Source organism: Peromyscus maniculatus, chromosome 16 (assembly GCF_049852395.1).
Source record: "Peromyscus maniculatus bairdii isolate BWxNUB_F1_BW_parent chromosome 16, HU_Pman_BW_mat_3.1, whole genome shotgun sequence".
Taxonomy (NCBI): domain Eukaryota; kingdom Metazoa; phylum Chordata; class Mammalia; order Rodentia; family Cricetidae; genus Peromyscus; species Peromyscus maniculatus.
In genome coordinates, this window is record NC_134867.1 from 46712674 (window position 1) to 46730322 (window position 17649).

Consider the following 17649-nt stretch of genomic DNA (forward strand, 5'->3'; position numbering starts at 1 on the left):
CTGAGAAAAGTCCAATTCCTTGAATTCCTGGAGATTCTCAACCTGTGAGTCGTGACCCCTTTGGGGGTTGAATGATCCTGTCACAGGGGTCACCTACGACCATTGGAAAGCACAGATATTTACATTATGATTCATAACAGTAGCAAAATTACAGTTATGAAGTAATAACAACAAAAATAATTTTATGGTTGGGGGTCACCACAAGATGAGGAACCGTATTAAAAGGTCAGAGCATTAGGAAGGTTGAGAACCGCTGCTCTAAATAGTACGTGTTTTTAAATACAGCCCTTCTATGCACCCAGGCTGCATGGGTGGGCTTCTTCTAGGGCCTTAATAAGAACAAAGCAGAATTTTTTCCTCTGATTAATGCTAAGGTTCTTAAGTGATTTCACTCTGCTAGAACTGTAACCAACTATTTCCTAAAATCATCCTGGGTTATGAAGTTTGTAATTGATGGCTGTGTTAAAAGGGGAAATAATTAATAAAACAAAGATGTCACCATTAAGTCAGTGTGTGTGTGTGTGTGTGTGTGTGTGTGTGTGTGTGTGTGTATGTATACACATCAGAATACCTAACATGTACAAGGCCCCCAGTTTAATTCTTGATATGTATATATTTATTTACTTAATATGTATATATTTATTTATTTAATAAGTAAATAAATAAGTGTATAAAATACTGTGGTCAGTGATTTTTGCCTACTTGTTTTCTGTTCACATGGCAGTTTGGCACAGGATACTAGCCAACCTAAGGCCAAGTAGTGTCCTAGTTAATAATGTTGTCTTAGGGTTTCTATTGCTGTGAAGAAACACCATGGCCATGGCAGCTCTTATAAAGGAAAACATTTAATTAGGGCTGGCTTACAGTTTCAGAGGTTTAGTCCATTATCATCATGGTGGGACATGGCAGCGTGCAGACAGACATGGTGCTAGAGAAGGAGCTGAGAGTTCTATATCTTGATCTGCAGGCAGCAGGAAGTGAATTGTGTACCACGCTGGGCATAGCTTGAGCAAAGGAGATCTTAAAGCCTATTCCCACAGTGACACATTTCCTCCTACAAGGCCACATCTACTCCAACAAGGCCACACCTCCTAATAGTGCCACTACCTTTGGGAACCATTTTCTTTCAAACCACCACAGATGACTTACTGTTTGTTTTTTTTTTCTTTTTTTTTATTGTTGTTGTTTTTGTTTTTTAACAGTTTGGAATTAGAAATTCCAACAATTAGAAATTGGAAGTATTTCTAATGTCTTACTTCTAACAATTTACTTGATTATAAGAAAAACTGAGGGTTAATGACCCCCTTCTTCTTAAAAGATCGGTCTTCTTTTTTTCCATTTAGAGAGAAAAATAATCTTTGAATATAAAGTTTTAAATAAATGTCCTTTTAATTGTAAAAGGTAATAATCAGTGTCTATCTTTCTTTTTCTCTTTTTTCTTCTTCTCTTTCTTCCTTTTTTCTTTTTCTTTGTGGAAACAAGGCCTCACTGTTCATCTCTGGATTGCCTACATAATCTATGTAGACCAGGCTGGTCTTGAACTCACGGAGATCTGCTTGCCTCTGTCTCCTGAGTGCTGGGACTAAAGACATGAAACAACAAACAGGCCCCAGATGTTTTATATGCGTTCCATTTCTCTCCTCCCTCTCACTATGTATTTAGATAAAAGTGAGGAAGATTCTTTAAATCTCTGTATTTAATATGTGTATAGTGGATGTGAGCTATCAGAACCTGGTCTGTAACTTAATGTAGTATGGACATAGCCTGGATAATAGAGCTTTTTTGATATAACTGTTTCTCACAGGGTATGTTGTCTGTGCGCAGAGTCAGTCTTTTTTTTTTATTTGGGAAGTGAGTGTTATTTGGTCACACAGGACACACGTAGGCCACCTGAGTGTGTATCACTTTTCAGTTGTAACTGGCCACTGGCACTTCTTCATGTGGTCATCTTTGTCTGTCCACAGGGCCCATTTGGAGGCCAGTGCTGAGAAGTGGAACCGGCTGCTGGCATCTCTTGAAGACCTGATCAAATGGCTAAATATGAAAGATGAAGAGCTGAAGAAGCAGATGCCCATCGGAGGGGACGTTCCTGCCTTACAGCTTCAGTATGACCACTGCAAGGTCAGTGTGCTGTCCATCGGGCACTGTTTATTTATTTATTTTAAATTCAGTTTGGGTAAGTACATTGAATGAAGTTCTAGAACAATGGAAATATAAACTAATTACCGTAGCTTTCCCCTCTTTGACTTTTAGTTTTCGATATCTGGACATTTTATTTAATTATATTCTTTGCTTTCGTTTGTTTCCTGTTTCTTGGTTTGTTCATATTTAACTAAATACTTTCATACCTCAGCTATCCAAAGCAGAATATTGATTCTAGTTTATCATGAACTTTATCTAGCTTTCTAATAGAATTCGTTGGATATCAGTATATTGGAAAACACTTCAAACTACAAGTTATCCTTTATTTTGATGTAAGCATGCATGCATGTATGAATGTATGCATATGTGCATGCATTTTAAAGATAGGATCTTGCTTTGTAGCCCAGTCTGGCCTCAGACGCACCATGTAACCTGAGTTCATCTCAACCTTGTATCGATCCTCCAGCTTCAGGCTCCAAGTGCTAGGATTGGATTGCAGGGTTGTGCTCGCTGCTGCACCTCCCGACGGCAACTTCACCGTGCGTGCAGAAGTCCTGCTGTCAGAAAGAATTACACAGTGGAGTGGGGTGCTGGTATGCCCTCGATTCCAACACTCAGGAGGCAGGAGCAGGAGGATCGCTGTGAGTTTGAGGCCAGCAAAGGCGATATACCAAGACCCCCGTCTCAAGGAAATGAATAAATACAGAAATGAAATTGCAAAGTCGTTCTAAGGATGTGGCTCCATGGTAGAGCCACTTGTCCAGTTTGCAAGAGGCTAAAAGAAACAACTAAACCTGAGACCATCTTGTTATCGAAAATAAAAGTAGAGAAAAACTGTAGGGCGGATTTCAGTCCTGTATCAAACGAAGACCACAGTATGAAATGAAGTTCATTTTATGTTTTATTTCCCTAAACTTCCATCTTTCTTTAAGTTACATTTTTCTTCTTCACAGACATCCATCCCTATACACACTTGTGCTTTTATTCTGATGAATCAACAATTAATCCTGAAATCTCATCTGACATTTCCCTCAGTGCTATATCTTTGCCGAGTCTGAGTTCCATTACTTTATTTATATCCTTTTGTACTATTTTCTCACATATTGCATATCATTCAGTTCTATTGTGTTTTTCCTACTCATATGCAGTGCCAATTCTCATTCTAAGTCTGTATATTTTAATCCAACATTATGTGCCTGTTCCCATAACAGATGAACGCTAATATATGCTTTCCTGGTACAAGATACCATCTATTTAATAAGATGTTCTAACAGATATTGACAGGACCTTGAATTTTATTTTATTCTGACCCTTGTGCTAAGTGAATAAAATTACTATTTCAGTGGAAAGAGAACACGATGGAGAGATAACTCTGAAATAGAAAGACAGAGACATTGTTGCTCTAAAATCGACAACAGTAGTGGATTTTAAATTAGTAAATTTGCAAAAATCACCGAATTTTTTTTTCTTTTAGTTGTTTGCTTGAGACAGATTCTCTATGTCGTCCTGAACTTGCTATGTAGACCAGGTTGTCCCTAAACTCACAGAGACCCTCTTTCTTCCTCCTCCTGATTGCTGGGATTAAAGGTTTACTCTCCATGCCTGGTTTAGAGAGTATTGTCTCTGTATTGTTTCAGCTTTCTTCTGTATTGTGATTATTTCCTTCCTGCAGTTCAGGCGTTGGTAAGGAAATCAAGTAATACCAAGCTTCTCTAATAGTACTTAGTGTTCCACGTGTGCAGTAAATCCTGCTGGTGACCATGCCTCACTAGTTTTGAATAAAACTCAATTCTTAGGTATGAAGTCATTTTCCTCTCCTCACAGAACCTTGGCCACAGCACAATTGCGTTCGCCCTCCTACTCAGTCCTGACTGTTTTCTTGTCTGTGCCTCTCAGTGGTGTTGCCTGACTTTAGAACCATCACACTTTATTTTTTTTTTCGAGACAGGGTTTCTTTGTGTAGCTCTTGTGCCTTTCCTGGATCTCGCTCTGTAAACCAGGCTGGCCTCGAACTCACAAAGATCCACCTGCCTTTGCCTCCCGAGTGCTGTGATTAAAGGCGTGTGACACCACCGCCTGGCCACACTCTGTCTTATAGTCCTTCATGAGTTACCCTGCTGTAACACTTTAGCCCCAGGCATTGACATGATCAAGATAATGCTGATAAAGATGCTGGTAATCATGTCAGTGTTTATGAGCAGCAGATACACACTGGGTACTCTGCTTGTCACTGATGAGTCAGTGCTGTACAAAAACCTGTTTTTTGTAGCTGGGAGTGTCATTCAGTAGTGGAATGCTTCCATCGTGTGCAAGGCTCCTGATTCGTTCCCAGAACCACAAAAATAAATATATGAAGATGTTGGAAAAATTGTTCAGGGGTTAGGAGCACTTACCCAGGTTTGGTTATTAGCACCCACCCACTTGGATGTTCATGGCCATCCATAACTTAACTCCAGTGCCAGGGCATCCAATTCCATCTGGCCTCCATAGGCAGCAGGCATGCTTGTAGTGTTTATGCATCTATGCACTTACACATATAAAATAAAAATGAATACATCAGAAAAAAATGAACAAATAACTCAAAACCTGGTTCTTGACTGAGATGGCATAACAGTAAGAAGAAAGAAGAGCAGCTGGTTTCTAAATACATTTAGAAGGAGAAGAACAGGATTGGTAGCTGCAGGATTGAATACAGGATTTGAAAGGGAGAGACTGAGGTTTGTCACGGAGCAAAAGTTTTTGGACAAAGTAAATGAAAAGCAGAAGTTTCATTTAGACAATGGGAAAAGTGAAGGAACGGACAGGGCAGGTAAGTCAGGACCTTGAGATTTAACGTGATAAGCTGTCCATGCTCATTAGGAAGTGGAATATGTAAACTTGAAGTTAGGGGAAAGGTCAGAGTCAGAGAAAAAAATTGTAATGCATAGATCAGCCACAGGATTGGATGGAGCCTCGCTGGAAGTGATTATAGATAGACAAATGGAGTGTAAGGAGTGAGCAGCGAGGAACCTGGATTTTACAGGTCAGGAAGTTGAGACTGAGATGGCAGTACAGAAGAACCCAGAGGGAGCCGAGTCTAGGGTACCAAGCAGAGTACTGTACCGAGGGCATTGTGCAAACAAAGATCTAATACTGCTGAAGATTGAGAAGAGAACAGAACACCAGACATCTTGAAGGCTGGCTCGTTGCCTTGAACAAGGGTGAGTTTAGTAACGTGGTGGAGTCTGAAGCATGATTGGATTAGACTCCAGAGAGAATACAGGCAGAAATACAGAAGTTTATTCGAGAAACTTTTACAAGAAAGAGCAGGTATGAAGGAGCAGATTCAGGAGGAATATGCAATCTAGTAATCGTTTTATAAAGATGGAGAATAATTCTCTGTGCTTATGGAAATGACTCTGGAAAGCAGAGAAAAATCAATGACGTAGCAAAGAAGGTCTGATGGAGAAATGACTAGATAGGGCCCATTGAACTGCTGGGGAGCTGGTTTTAGGTAGGACTACAGAGAGTTAACTGTCTCAATAGCAAAATACATGAAATGTATAGACATGGATAGAAATGGTTTGATGGACTTGAGTTGGGAAATATGTAAGTGTTATCAATGAAATGGAAAGCAAGATCATTAACTGAATAGAAGAAGGAGGGCTAGAGATGTAGCTCAGTGGTAGAGTACTTGCCTAGTATTCACAAAGCCCTTGGTTCAATCCCCAGTACTAGGCTGGGGAGTGGGTAGGGGTAGCAGGAAAAAGATGTATAGATTTGAAGAGAGTACAGTCTGAAAGCGGGTAAGTTAACCTAGGAAGCTTTCCACAACATGGCAGGCCAACATTATGGGATGGCTTGATGCTGGTGATTAGGCTAAGTGATTGGGCTGAGCAATTGTTCTGGTTGCACAATTTGTGTGTGTGGGTGATGTGTAAAGACAGCAGGTGTTAGATAAACAAAGGATATTCATGAGGTGTGTGTGTTGGGGGGTGGGTTACTGTTAATGATATTCCTGTGAACGTCGTTTGTTGGTTTGTATGAAGAGGGTGGGGAGCAAGGGCCTTGGGCGAAAACCAGTGGCGGCGCTCTGAGAAGCTAGGGTAGTGATAGGGTCATTGTGTGGATACCCTCTCAAAATGAAGAAGAGGGGGAGCCAGTTGTCAAAAGGATGACTATGAGAAGGAAGAGTCATGGCGGCACCATCTAGGATTCTAACCCAGAAAGGCTACTTTAAACATTGGTTCTGGTCACGTGTGTTGGACTATATTGTACCAACGTTGTTCCCAGCAGCATGAATACATTCTCATATTTTTGCTTTTGTTTCTGCCCCATGTGCTTTTATTCTCTTCAGTGTCACTTTCCTGGCTTGAATTGATGGGTGATACTATCTATAGTCAACTCGCTACCACCTTTTTACTGTATACTTCTTTATCTACCTTCTGCTATGGGTTAAAAAGTAAACATTAAACTATTTTAAGGACTAATATTATATACAACAATACAGTTCTACTAAATTAATAGCATTCATTTGTTGAGAAAAGTAACTCACAGAGTTTAATAGAAACAAATCACCAGTTATCTATTTTGCTGTGGAATATGATCTGATGATACAGAGCAGTGTGCATGCATGTAGGGTAAAGATTCTGTGTTGGTCATTGCCGCTGGTTCACTCAGGGTGGCTGTCATATGCTCATAAGTATATTACTTGATATCACACCAGGCTTTGCCCCTGTGAATTATACAGGAAGGAAAAATTTAGGAGAAAACATTAAGGCTAAAAGCCCGATTCTTCCATACCTTTTCTTTAGGTTTTACTATTTGCTATTGTGTTGTGAGTGAAGCTGTGAAAATTAGAGGTGTGCTGAGTCCTTCCTCGGTGTGAGATACAAGTGTGCTGGGTAGACAGTCCACTGGGACTCTCTTGGCATGGGGTTCAGGGTGCACTGGAGTGGGTTAAGAGTTGCAGCTGGCTGCTTATGTGTGTGGTAGTGTGGGTGAGAGATGTGAGCAGGCATTGTTTCTGGGGAGATGGGAGAAGAGGGAGGGTCCTTGAACTAAAAGAAGAATACCTTCACTTCAGAGCTGGTTTTGGCACTGCCATCCTGGGTGACTCTGAATATGTTAACTGACTTTACCCAGTCTTCACTCTCCACACAAATGAAATGGGAATGGTATTATTTTAGTCAGTTTAGACATGCTAATAAAATATAGCCAGTTGGCTAGCTTGGGAAACACCAGTCACTTACTTCTTAGAGTTCTGGAGGCTGAAAATCCAACATCAAAAAACAGGGAGATGTGAGGACTGGTGGTGGGTGACTGCTTCCGGTTCAGAGAGTATCCTTCTCTTTCCTTGCATGGTGGAAAGGGCTTCTTTTTAAGGGGGTGAATTCCATGCTTGAAGCTTCCTCCCTCATGATCTAGTGAGCTCTCAGAGACTGTCTTCTCCTGCTACTCTAGCTGTGAAGCGAGACTCACAGCTTGCAGGTTTTAGAGAAACATAAACATTCAAACCATGCTGAGTACTCCTAACTCCTCTGCAGAATGATTCCAAATGGAATAGCGTGAATGACAATAATTTTCAAAAATGTGAAGTGCCATAGGGCAGTGTATCATTTTACTCAATTATGCATATTCTGTCAAAAGCTGCTTTCTTTCCCAACAACCAAGAGTAATTTTTAAAATTATGTAATTATACATATGGTGCAGATGGGTATAATTATTATTAGTTTACATTAATATAAGTGCACGTGATTAGAATTAGAGCATAATCATTATGCGTTAGTACAATTACAGCATAATTTAAAGAAATGTGTTACTTGTTGTGGTAGTTATTTTCTTGTCTAGCAAAAATGACTCATCAGGGGAAGGATTTGTTTTGACGCTCAGTTTCATGTCAGGGAAGGTATGGCAACATTCTCGTAATGGTTCCTGCCCATGGCAGTGGTAGCATGAGCAGCTTGCTTCTATCTATCTCACCAGATGAGTAAACAGATTGTCCTAGATTGCTTCTCAGTTGCTGTGATAAGACATGGACCCAAAGCAACTTGGACAAGGCAAGGCTTATAGGTACCATTCTATCATCCACCATGGCAAGCCAAAGCAAGAGCTCAAGACAGGAACCTGGAGGCAGGAACTGAAGCAGAGGCCAAGGAAGAGTGCTGCCTACTGGCTTGCTCAGCTACCCTTCTTCTACAACCTGGGCCTAACTGTCTAGGGTGAGCAGGGAATTGGGTCCTCCTACATCAATTAGCAATTAAGAAAATCCCCCACAGGTACGGCCACATGACAACCTGATGGAGACGCTTCCTCCACTTAAGTTCCCAAGGGTATCAAGTTAACAAACCAAGATTTTGCATCACACAGAGAGCTTGGGTCTAAAGTAGAACTTGTCCTAGGATGCTCCAATTCCTGCTCCTAGGCTGCATATCCCATAGGTTCTAGAACCCCCCTAAACAGCATCACCAGCAGCCGATGACCAAGTATCCAAACACATGATTCTATGGGGGATGATGCAATCAAGTCTTAATACCTGTCTGTAGTTCTTGTGGAATGCCACCATTCATAATCATCTGAGAAGTCTCTGTACAGTAGAGGCAAGTGATGTCCTTAAGTGAGTCTCTTCCAGGTGTGTTGCCAGGAAGCGCTCTCGCTCTCGCTCTCGCTCTCTCTCTCTCTCTCTCTCTCTCTCTCTCTCTCTCTCTCTCTCTCTCTCTCTCTCTCTCCAGTCTCTTTTCTCTGCTTTCACATTTTTCCTATCATGAGAAATCCGCACTCACTGTGTGTGTGCATGTAACTTCAACTGGCCGGTTGTTAGAACCCCAAGGGCTCCAGGACATGCTCACTGCACAGAGGAAAATGGAAACACAGCACGGTTCGATGAAATCTCAGCAGCGGCCTCTGCCTTTCCCTTTCATGTCCAGCAGATACTCATCCTATTCCTTCCGTGTGTTTTGTAGTTTCTAAGACCCTGGTGCAGAGACCAGTCACAGCTCCTGACCACATGGAAGTTTTGTGGAAGGGGCAGCCTGTGTGTTTCCATTTTCCGTGTAATGAGAGAGCATTGAGAAACGGATTATAGCAGAACTGTGAAATGCACATTCCCATTGTTCGCCCTGGACGCTGGCTGTCTGCCATCACTGTTTGTTTCCCTCATCCTCCATCTTTGTTCTTATATTGCACATAGACTTTGAGTTCATGGACGCATTTATTTCCAGGCTCCTCTAAAGAATCTAGAACGGTCTTCATTTAAAATAGCATGGCAATGCAGCTTCAAGCAGAACATGATTTTTTTAAACAATGTTTTCACAGATACGTTTTTAACATAGTGAAACAAGGTTATTTTTAGCTCTTTTAGATTTTTCTAATATAAAGTTCAAGTCTTTTTTTTTTTTCCTGATTACCTGCTTTTTAGGCTTTAGTCTTGATAAAGTTAAAAAAAATATCTTCCTAACTTCAAATAACTTTTAAGCCTTCTAGCTTAAAAGTATATAATTAGAATCAATCAGAATGTATGTACCATTAAATAGCATTATGCTTACTTTAGGCGTGATTTTTTCAGTTCTATAAAATTCCCCTAAAATAAGATGGAGTTCTTTTTTCCCTTGATTTTGATTTGTGTGTGTGTACGTGTGTCTTTAAGTTGACTGTTTGGCAATTTCATACATGTAGAAAGAGGGGGGTGTGGTATATGATTTTGAGTTCATTCTCTAGTCTTACAGGTAGAATGAGTTCACAGGTCTAAATTACTTTAATTCCAATGAGATAATACTAGTCAATATAAATAATAGATATAATATCTGATGTCTAGATATTACAAAATGATTTTTTTGTTGTTTTGTTTTTTTAAGATAGGTTTTCTCTATGTAGTCCTGGCTATCCTGGAACTTACTGTGTAGTCTCGAGCTCAGAGATCCCCTTCCCTCTGCCTGCCAAGTTCTGGGATTAAAGGCATGCACCACCACAAAGTGGAACGTTTTTAAAGAGACAAATGAAAACACTGATTTGTTAATTTTTCCAAGAAAAATGATTTCCTAAAAATAAATTTTGAATGGCATATAGACATCAGCTTACAAAGTGATGCCATATGTACATTCACTGTAGACAAAATAAAGAGGCACGTCTACCAGATGCACCTGAATACCATGTATGCTGATGTTAGTCAGTCAGGCACCTTGGCTTTGAAATGGTATTACCAGTGTTATCACCTTACACAGTTTTTAAAAAGTAAAGCTTGTGTCTCTGAGCCTCGAGTAGATACACAGTTGTTGTAATAAGACAATTAAGTGCATCCATCACTATCAATATCTGATGCCAAGGAATCATTTGAATAATTTAAATAAAGTAATTGTATGTAAAACAAATATATTTGTTACCTATATTATCATCAGTTTGTACATATGAATTGATTGAACTTTTATGAGAGCACATCTCATGGATTTTGGGGTACTGTCCAGTATTCTGAGGTACATCCTGTTGAGCTCTGGCATGTGGGTTTAGGTAGTAGGCCTGGTTTTGCTCTCTATTCCCTCTCCTCTCCAGCTATGTGATCTAACCTGAAGGACACGTTATCTGACCTCTTTAGTTCCTCATTAGTTCCCATCAGCATGGTTAACTCATCACCATAATACAGACCTTTAAGTATTCACTTAACAATAGCCACTGGAGTTGTTTTTTTAATGACTAATTTATTTTACTTTCATGAATCTGAATATGTGTGTCAGCTTGCTGGTATGTACACCATGTGCATGCATTTGCCCACAGAGGCTAGAGGGCATTGGATAATGGCAATACCATTACTTCACCACCTGTACCCCATATATACTATTTACTAGATTATTTATATGTTAAAGAGTTAATACTTATATCCCCAAAGCAGTAAAACTTGGCCTTTGCACCTCTGTGATACATTTTAATAGTTTGTGTTCCCCAGAGATCTTGTGCTTGTGGTTTGTTTGAATATATCTTAAAGAAATACCATCCATTTAAAGTTTGACCCCAGATCTCCAGTTAGAAAGGTAGTATAGGATCCTGCTTCAAGTCACTCCTTGTTCAAACATCCAGCAATTAGAGATTAAGACATTAAAAAGCAGAAAGCCACCCATAGTATGTCTAGGCTCCAAAACATGACAACTGCCCATGGCCCACAAAGCAAAAGAAGCAAAGGAGCTGATGAGGCTGGTACTCCTAAAAAAATGGAACAAAGCTTGCAGGAAGATGAGCGTGGAGAGAGATGAGCAGGAAGGAAGGCCTAGAGCAAAGCCTGCTCGGAACCTCTCCCTCCTTGCTGATATGAGCCATCCATGGATGGGAATCCTTCCCTTTTTTGGCATAAATGCTAGAACATGGAACCTCACAACCTTTTGTACCCTTAATTGAATGCCTGTAGTTTTCTTGAAGATGTGTTTTATTAACAGTGATGCTTTTGGGCTTATTGACGAACTATCTGGCCTGTGACTGGGCACAAGGTACAATGCTCAGTGTGTGAAGGCTGGTGTTTTCTCTGGTCATTGCTCAGAGTCCGTGCATTACTTCTGTCTCTTTTGCTGTGTTAAGATGCCCTGATTAAAAAGTAACTTGGGAGCCGGGCGTTGGTGGCGCACGCCTTTAATCCCAGCACTCGGGAGGCAGAGCCAGGTGGATCTCTGTGAGTTCGAGGCCAGCCTGGGCTACCAAGTGAGCTCCAGGAAAGGTGCAAAGCTACACAGAGAAACCCTGTCTCGAAAAACCAAAAAAAAAAAAAAAAAAAAAAGTAACTTGGGAAGAAAGGGTTCATTTTAGATCACAGCTCTAGGTTACAGCCCATCACTTCAGGGACGGGATGTCAAGGGAGTCACATCATAGCCACAATCAAGAGGAGACAGAAATGGCTTAATGCAAGCATGCTTACTGCTTGTCTCTCTTTACTGTGAAGGGGTTCAAAACCCAAGCCAAGGGAATGATGCTACCCACTTCATGCTGACTCTTTCCACGTCTATTAATGGGATCACAACAGTGTTCCATAGACATGCTCACAAGCTGACCTCATGTAGACAATTTCTCATTAAAATGCTTTTCCAAGCGGATTTTAGACTGTGTCAAATGGATAATTAAAACTAAGCACCACAGTCTGTGTTGATGATTTTGATCACCTCTGTCTTAATTCTATATAGGGAATATGAACTGTTTCATGGGAATAAAACTCCATTGATACCTATTATTTGCTATCTAACACAGCCCAACAGTTTTGCACACACACAGACCCTCCACCACTTCCTATGTAGTATTCATTTGTTGAATTATTTACGAGTTGTATTCCAATCTTTACAGATTGGGTAGACAGCACAATTGTGCTCTTCTTGTTATGTAAGTATATATTTAATTATTTTGAATATTAAAATAATTACCATATAGCTGTTTTAGTGGCTTGTGAAATGAAGATTGCGGAACATTTCCATCAATGACGTTAATTCTTCTTTTTTTTTTTTTTGAGTTTGAAGAAAAGCAGATGTTTTAATATGCAATTTCACTATCAAGACCATGTCATCCAGTCATCGATTTCTTATAAAGCACCTATAGTGTGTATAGCATCAATATACAATGCCATGAACTTCAGTCAGATATTCTAAATATGCCTACAGTTGCAAATGCAGTTTTTAATATTCAATTTGCACTTTATTTTCATAGCAATGTAAATATTGAGCTATGCAGAGGCAATTATCAGAGCTCTAACACTCTTTTCCCAATAAAGTGCATGTTGGTTTTATAAAAGCAAATCACCAAGAATGATTAAATTGCATGATTCAGGTATAATTTCTTAGTGTGTGTCCTTCCCTCAGGGTTACTTTGCCCTTTCCCTAACTCAATTTAACTTCTTATATCCAGACCTCATTATGTAAGAATCAGGACATTTGGGGCTTAAACCGAATTGCCAAGATACATAAGAAACTTTACTCATTAAAGTAACAGATTCTAATATTGTCTTTAAGCCTCCACCAGGTGTGGTGGCACACGCCTTTAAACCCAGCATTGGGAGCCAGAGGCAGGTGGATCTCTATGAATTTGAGGTCAGCCTGGTCTACATCATTAGTTCCAGGCTGGCCAACACTACATTGTGAGACCCTTTCTCAAAAAAAAAAAAAAAAAAAACTACAGCAAAAATAAAATGTTAATGCCTCATTGTTAAATTTGGGTTCGGTGTATTTGTATGTGTGTGTAGGGTGTGGTTTTCCTATTAATCTGAGATTGCCTATAAGCCTGTAACGTAGAGGTCTTGCTGTGTGTTATGAGGTTTTTGTATGGTAGTAATTTGGTCATTTTCTAATCGAGTTGAGGAGCTCCCATGCATGTATACACACAACTGTGTGTACATCCATGTGGAGGTCAGACAACTTGGGTATCAGTCCTTGGACATGTCCTTCCTTCCTTCCTTCCTTCCTTCCTTCCTTCCTTCCTTCCTTCCTTCCTTCCTTCCTTCCTTCCTTCCTCCCTCCCTCCCTCCCTCCCTCCCTCCCTCCCTCCCTCCCTCTTTTTCTTCTTATCCTTATTCTTATTCTTTTTTTTTTTTTTTTTTTTTTTTTTTTTGGCCAAGTCTCATTGGCTTGGGTGATTGGCCAATGAGTCTCAAGGCCCCATGTAGCTCCCCGTCCCTCCTGGGTGCTGAAGTTACAAGCACATGTCCCACTGTGCCTAGCTTTTAAAAAGTGGACTCTGGCCGGGCGGTAGTGGCGCATGCCTTTAATCCCAGCACTCGGGAGGTAGAGCCAGGCGGATCTCTGCGAGTTCGAGGCCAGCCTGGGCTACCAAGTGAGTTCCAGGAAAGGCACAAAGCTACACAGAGAAACTCTGTCTGGAAAAACCAAAAAAAAAAAAAAAAAAAAAAAAAAAAAGTGGACACTGGAGATCGAACTCAGGTCCTTGTGTGTGCAAGGCCATTGCAAGCACTTCACCAACTGAACTGTCTCTGCAGCCCTGATTTCTAGAATTAAAAAGAAGAATTCTAAGTGCCCCTCTGACCATTGCAACTGTGCTGTTTTCCTTTTCAGAGACACACAGCACACAGCGCCCTGTCTGTTGGTAGAGCAGTTACCAACGTGCAGCCTGAGTCAGCAGTTTTCCAAGGGAGCCTTCCCCTTTAGCTGTTTACTGTGTGTGGTCCTGTCTTCGGAGCTTGGGAGCCGCAGAGGAAGCCTCATTCCCAAGAGCTAGGGCTCCCAGAATGTATACTTAAAGGGGCACAAGGAAGCTTAATAGTTATCAATCTGGTGATGAAATAAAGCAGTTCTCAGGGGTCGCATATCAGAGATGCTGCATATCACATATCCACATTACAAATTCATAACAGTAGCAAACTTACCGTTATGAAGTAACAATGAAAATAATTTTATGGTTGGAGGTCACCACAGCATGAGGAACTGTATTAAAGGGTCGCAGCATTAGGAGGGTTGAGAACCGCTGGAATAAACAGTGTGACTGACCATACTTGGGGAAGAATTGGCCCTCTATGAAACCAAGCGGCCGCTTCCTGGTGAACCAATTATTGGATCTATGTTGCTTAGTACCGGTTTCCTGTATCTAGCAGTTCAGTTCTCCTTTCCATGTCCTGTCTCCTGGTTAACATCCTGTGTTAGGTAGTAATCATACATCTGTCACTAGAGGGGCCTTATTTTCACAGGACTCATTGCCTGGTAGCAGGAGTGGGTTTGCCCAGAAGTAACGATAGTCACCGTCAAAAGCCCTGAAGAGGGGGCACGGGCACAGTCAGGAAGCATGGATGCACTGTGACTTGGTGCTCTCGCTGATAAGCAAAGGCTCCCTGAGAGTCTAGGAAATAAGACATTCCTAAAGGGTGCTATCCAAATTATGTGGTGAAAATCCTGCAAGTCAGTGGTTGTGTTTCTCAGAGTATGCGTTCAGTGGGGTGCGTTGCATTCCTCCCGTTAGTTAGCCTCATACCGAGAGCAAAGCTCAAAGGGAAAGAACCGTGCTAATAGATTTGCTGAATTAGAGGGATGCAGAGGTGATTGTGTGTGCGCGTGTGTGTGTGTGTGTGTGTGTGTGTGTGTGTGTGTGTGTGTGTGCATGCACACGCACATGAGTTCAACAGTGCAGTAGAAAGACTGGGAGAAGTTGGAGAGTCCTGTCTTGCTTTTAGCATTCATACTTAGTATTCCGATTTAGCCTTTATTTTTGATGTCAGTGGGGTGGAACCAAAATGAATTTATACATTTAACTCATCATTTAGGGACATTAGCCAAAACTTTTACGGCGCTGTGCACTATGAAGGAGAATTAAAAATATTTTTTGTCTGCATACCAATGGAACATAATCCCGTTTTCTCCTTTTTTTTTCTTGTAGTTTTATTAGTGCTATCAAATTTAACGACTCTCTGCCCTTCTTTGCTATCATACAAAATGACTTAGATCCAGACATGCTGATTTAGCTTTGAAAGCAAGTCGGGAGGGGAAAGGGAATAAATTATGTTCTAGCAGATTCTCCTTATGTTTGTACCGTTTTTTATTTTCTTTTTCCTGATTCTATTCTCCAGTAAGCAGTAAAGTTCTTTTGGGGAAGCAAAGGTTAAAGAAACCTGCTGTACCAACACTGCCTCCAACCTGCTCCGATTTAGATGCCCCATGTCCAAGTCAGCCGCTCAAGTACTCCATATGCCCCCACCAGGGCCAGCTCTTTAGAAGGGTCCCTAGGCTTCACTGAATGCCTTGCTGTTATCTTGTAATTCCTAATATTTGGATAAGGGGCCCTGTGGTTTCATTTTGCACTGGAGTTTGCTGTTTTAGTTAGATCTGATCAGGAACATTTATGTATGTGCTTTGGCAGATATAAACCAAAATATTATAAAAATCATAAAAGAGTCTCAAAACTTACCGTAGGAGTCTTCTATCTCCTCTAGTCCACTGTTCAGCCGTGGTGGTCCTCACACTGAGTCACGTGCCCTTGACGTAACTTGTTGTGGATGTTTGCGTGGGCCGAGTCTTGGTTTGTGGCCCACACTTGGTCCTGGCCTTTCCTGGTGACTCGCTCACTGTTCCCTGTGTTTCCACTGTACTTGATCTCTCCCTAGGGCGCCATGCCATCCTGATTTCCTCATCCTCTCACAGCAGCTCCTTCTCTTTCCCTTTCTGGTCCATCTTCAAACCTCTTGAGAAAGTAGGATACACTAGGAGCCATGTCATGCCATTCTCTGTACTCTGTCTTCGTGGGGTTTGGACTGTCTGCAAGCCAGCCACTCCCAAATGTATGAATGTGTTCATGTATCACCTCTCCAGGGACCCTAATCTTCTCATATGATATGGCCAAGCTGCAAGCATTGCAGTATTGGCCTCTAGAACATTCTACTCAAACCTCTCCATCTCACTTGGTAGACGTGCAATTTCAGTGACTTAAATTAAAAAAAAAAAATCACCTTGAATCCCATCTTTCTCTTTTAATGTTTTAGGGAGTCTAAGTTCTCTCCTCAAGATGCAGAATCTGAATTGGCCACTTGTTACCATTCATCTGTCTCTGGGGTTCCCAGCACAGCAGCCACCATGTTCCTGTTAAAATAAGTTGAATTTTGCAGGAAAGACTTGGTCTCAGGAAGGCACGCACAGCCCTGTATGAGTCTCCTATGCCTCCCCTTGCGCACACCTTGCTCATCTGGGCGCTTGCTGTTTCTTCTTGCTTACTGGTCTCGGCCATGCTGGTCTCTTGCTGTGATTTCAATCACAGCACCATGCTGGGTCCTAGAATGCTCTTTCCTGGAGTCTACAAAGTTAACTCTGTTGCTTGTCAAGGTGCAGAATGGCACCTTCCCACAGACCATCCATCCTGGCATCCTTTCTCATCTCCCTTCTTTGTTCTAGCATTTTCATCCTCCAGCTGCATTATTTCCTATTCTTTTTGTACCCACATTTCCATATCCTCAATGAAGATTTGCTGAATGCCAACTGAGTGAAATACACCTAAGGGAACACCTCTTTGAATAGGATGTTCTTTTTAATCTCTTTATTTTCTGCGATACTTTTTATTTGTTCATTTGCACATTTTAAAAACACTCTCTCATATATATACTGTTTTTTTTTTAAAGACAATGTCTCGCTTATGTATACCAAGCTAATATGAAACTTACAGTGTCAGTGAAGGTGACCTTGAACTTCTGATCCCCTTGTCCCTGCCTCCCAAGTGCTTTTACAGGAGTGTGCCAACACACCTAAGTTATTCTGAGCCAGGGATTGAACCCAGGACCTTGAGCATGGTAGGCGAGCCCTCTAGAAACTCAACTGTAGCCTCAATCCCTTTCTACTTTAAGTAACCGGATCTTTAACAAAGAGTGATACTTTCCCTAGAAATATAAGCAAGGATCTTTCATCAACAGCTAGAGATAATTTTGTGGTAATTACATGGGATATTTGGAGTCTAAGACAGCTCATCAGCACACTGATGTTTTAACATGTGTTAGTTAAGAGGGTTCTCTTGTTTCTCTGTCAGGCTCTTGCAGTGCAGTCCATGTTGGCACGGAATGTGTGGCTGCCCCTGCAGTGCCCTCCT

At 41.2% G+C, this 17649-nt stretch overlaps 1 protein-coding gene across 14 annotated transcripts in view; it reads left to right on the forward strand.

The window, feature by feature from the left end:
• The window catches only part of Utrn (utrophin), a 507746-nt gene that overhangs the window by 361396 nt on the left and 128701 nt on the right, over positions 1-17649 (forward strand). For all 14 annotated transcript variants that reach the window (XR_013045087.1, XM_076552746.1, XM_076552748.1 and 11 more), the window contains one exon: positions 1965-2121. Coding sequence is in view for 13 of the 14 variants with exons in the window: in XM_076552746.1 (XP_076408861.1) it covers positions 1965-2121 (157 nt within the window). In the remaining variant the exon portion in view is untranslated. The remainder of the gene's footprint in view (positions 1-1964; positions 2122-17649) is intronic.